The sequence below is a fragment of the Cryptomeria japonica genome, chromosome 3 (assembly GCF_030272615.1).
Source record: "Cryptomeria japonica chromosome 3, Sugi_1.0, whole genome shotgun sequence".
Classification (NCBI taxonomy): domain Eukaryota; kingdom Viridiplantae; phylum Streptophyta; class Pinopsida; order Cupressales; family Cupressaceae; genus Cryptomeria; species Cryptomeria japonica.
In genome coordinates, this window is record NC_081407.1 from 331923514 (window position 1) to 331926376 (window position 2863).

General features: G+C 31.7%; 1 protein-coding gene across 1 annotated transcript; it reads right to left on the reverse strand.

The window, feature by feature from the left end:
* Window positions 1-1285: 1285 nt before the first annotated feature.
* LOC131067192 (F-box/kelch-repeat protein At5g15710-like) lies at window positions 1286-2485 on the reverse strand. The gene has a single exon (XM_058002142.2). It carries the CDS (start codon window positions 2483-2485, stop codon window positions 1286-1288), a length of 1200 nt encoding a protein of 399 aa, XP_057858125.2.
* Between the last annotated feature and the right edge of the window lie 378 nt (window positions 2486-2863).

Sequence of the window (2863 nt, forward strand, 5' to 3'; positions counted from 1 at the left end):
TGTAGAACACTTTGATTGTCTGTAAGGCCCACTGTTGGGGTCCCTCCTCTAATTGTAATAGCCCATTTTTTTCCTTCTTTGTGGACAATTTTAGTCTGCTTCAACATTATTGTGTTGTGTTATTGTCTCTTTTTTGGAAACCACATTGTTTTTCTATACATTAGCTTTTTTTTTTTTATGTTGAACTTCTTATTTGTAATGGAATAGGGCCCTTCCCCAATTAATTTAATAAAAAAACATAAACCTTCATGTCGCTATTGCAATACTCAGTTATTATTGAAAAATTGATTGATTTTAATATTACAAGGTAGTGGATGTAAACATTAATTTTTCAATAGGAGGTCCATGCCAAATTAAAATGCATTCTTATAAAATGTGTCACTTAATACTAGTGTAAATGTGTCAATGGGTATATTTTTTCTTCCACACCTTATAATATTGAACGAACGGTGCCAATATATTAAGAGGAAGATGAGAGAATACCACTAGTGAATACTACTAGAGGTATCATTTATACCTTAGGTATGTGAATCCTTCTAAAGAATATTGCACCAAGGGAATCTCTTGAACTATCAAAGAGAAAAAAATTGCCATTTTTTTCTTACCTAACAACATCTCTTTTGTACATAAAGGTGGACATTAGGTCCCTCTATAATACTCTATATCATTTTTCCTTATATCTAGACTATATGATAGTGCTAATTTTAAATAATTTCTTTCTTGCGAAATGTGTAACTTGACTTACATGTAAAGATAATTTTGAATTTTGAGATTATATTTTTTAGGAGTTTAAAATATAAAAAATGTGAATTTATAGATCTGCATTTTTTTCTCATTTTCTTATTTAAAATGTATTTTTTTCTTAATCTTAAATTAATAGAAATATTTATCTATAATTTTCAATTAATAATAATAAATATATAAACATATATTTTTGCATACATATTTAAAATTATTAATCATTAAAAAATATTAATTATTTATTTTAAAAACAATATAAAACACCTTTTTCACTTTTAAAAAATGTTTATCTAATTTTCTGAAACACATCACAAAAAAAAATTATAAAAAAAAATTAAATTTATCATTACATAAAGTAATAAAGTAATCCATACTGTATCTATTTAATCCAAAACAAAAAAAACATATACATTAAAAACATATACATTGAACAAATCATTACAATATATTCAAAATAAAAATTAACCATTATACGACACTTATCACAAAAATCATATTATCCAATTTTTTTCCCAAATTATCATCATCATAATCACCTAATCTCTCATTCTCTTGATTTTCCTAAGATCGGATAACTGTTGAACTTCGGTTCAAACGACATGATCATCCGTTCCTCCCTGTAATAACTATTACACGGAGGAAGGCAATGCCAAAACCCTTCCTTTAGATTATATGCAAACACCGTTGCACTTTCACCTCCCCATTTACTGCTAAAGCACAGGTAATCTCCTACACAAACACAGATCTGATCCCCTTCCTTTAGAAATTGAGGCAATGGCATACTTGCAAACTCTTCCCACTTCCAAACCAACTCATCTTCCTCATCCTCATCCTCAAACAGCTCCCAGATAACCATTCCAACAAACATCGGACAGTTAGCAAACATCGGCCTGTCAAGTATAATAGTTCTGCGAAGCGGCCGAATTGGTGTTGTGAACCCCACCACAAGAACGGAGTTACCATATGAAACCATAGACAAAATATGGACATCAGGTCCATCCATTTGATGAGGTAATGGAGCTACTGTAACAGGCTTGATGAAACCCTCATCTTTGATATTGTAACCTACAATAGTCCGAGGCGATATTCCCCTCCAGAAAATAACGCCATTGCACTCAACAATTTCACGACATAATATATTAGACACACTTTCCCCTTCGAACTGAAACTTAATCCTCCATGAGTCTTGAAAGTAGTGGTAAATCTGGAAGAAAAACAAATTAGAGTGGGACCACACTACTAAATAAGGCCCGTTGTTTCCTCGCTCTACAATATGGATAAATTTGTCAGTCAAATCTAACTTTATCTCTCTGTAAGATTTTATGAGGGGATTGCAAACAAATAATTGTGGAGTGGGCGTTTCTCGAAAAAGCAGTAACCCTTGCCCTGTGCCTGATAAATCTCTTATATTGTGGTGCCGAAGATTTGGGAGAAAATAGAGAGGGAGTGGAATCCATTTTTGTGCCGAAAAATGGTAGGCCATGCAGGACCAATTTCCATCTATTTTTTTATCACAGATAAGAAGCCATGGATTTTGGATGGGCAGTGATAGAAAACTATGTGAAGACAATATGGAATTCCATTCTTTACAAACTGCCCGAGAACTACAGATTGTTTCAAATGAAAGCTTTGCAAATACCATTTCCTTCATATCCCGACCCAACTTAGATATATCATGGTCGTCTCTGCCTCTTTCAAGTGCTGTAACAGATTTTAGCTCCATTTCGTTTAATTCTATCTCCATTTCGTTCAGCTCTTGAGCTTCCCAATTACTAATGGCTTGTATTCTTGGAATGTTGGATTAAGAGAGTATATTTTTCTCTTTGTTGGGTTATATTATTCTCACTCCTTTTTATAGGCATTTTGACATGGAGTACCTTGTTTAATTATCATATATTTTTTTGGGTTATGAGCAGCCGACATGGAGGAAAAATTAATTAAAATAAATAAGATAAAAATTAAGCTATATCTTAAATGTATGGAGCATCAGGATCTATTCAAATTTATTTTTTTCTTTTGAAATCATATGTAACCAATTAAATTATTATAAAGCATATTTTTATTTTATTATTGGGTTACATTATCCTTACTTCTTTCCAGACATTTGACATGAAGTACCTCA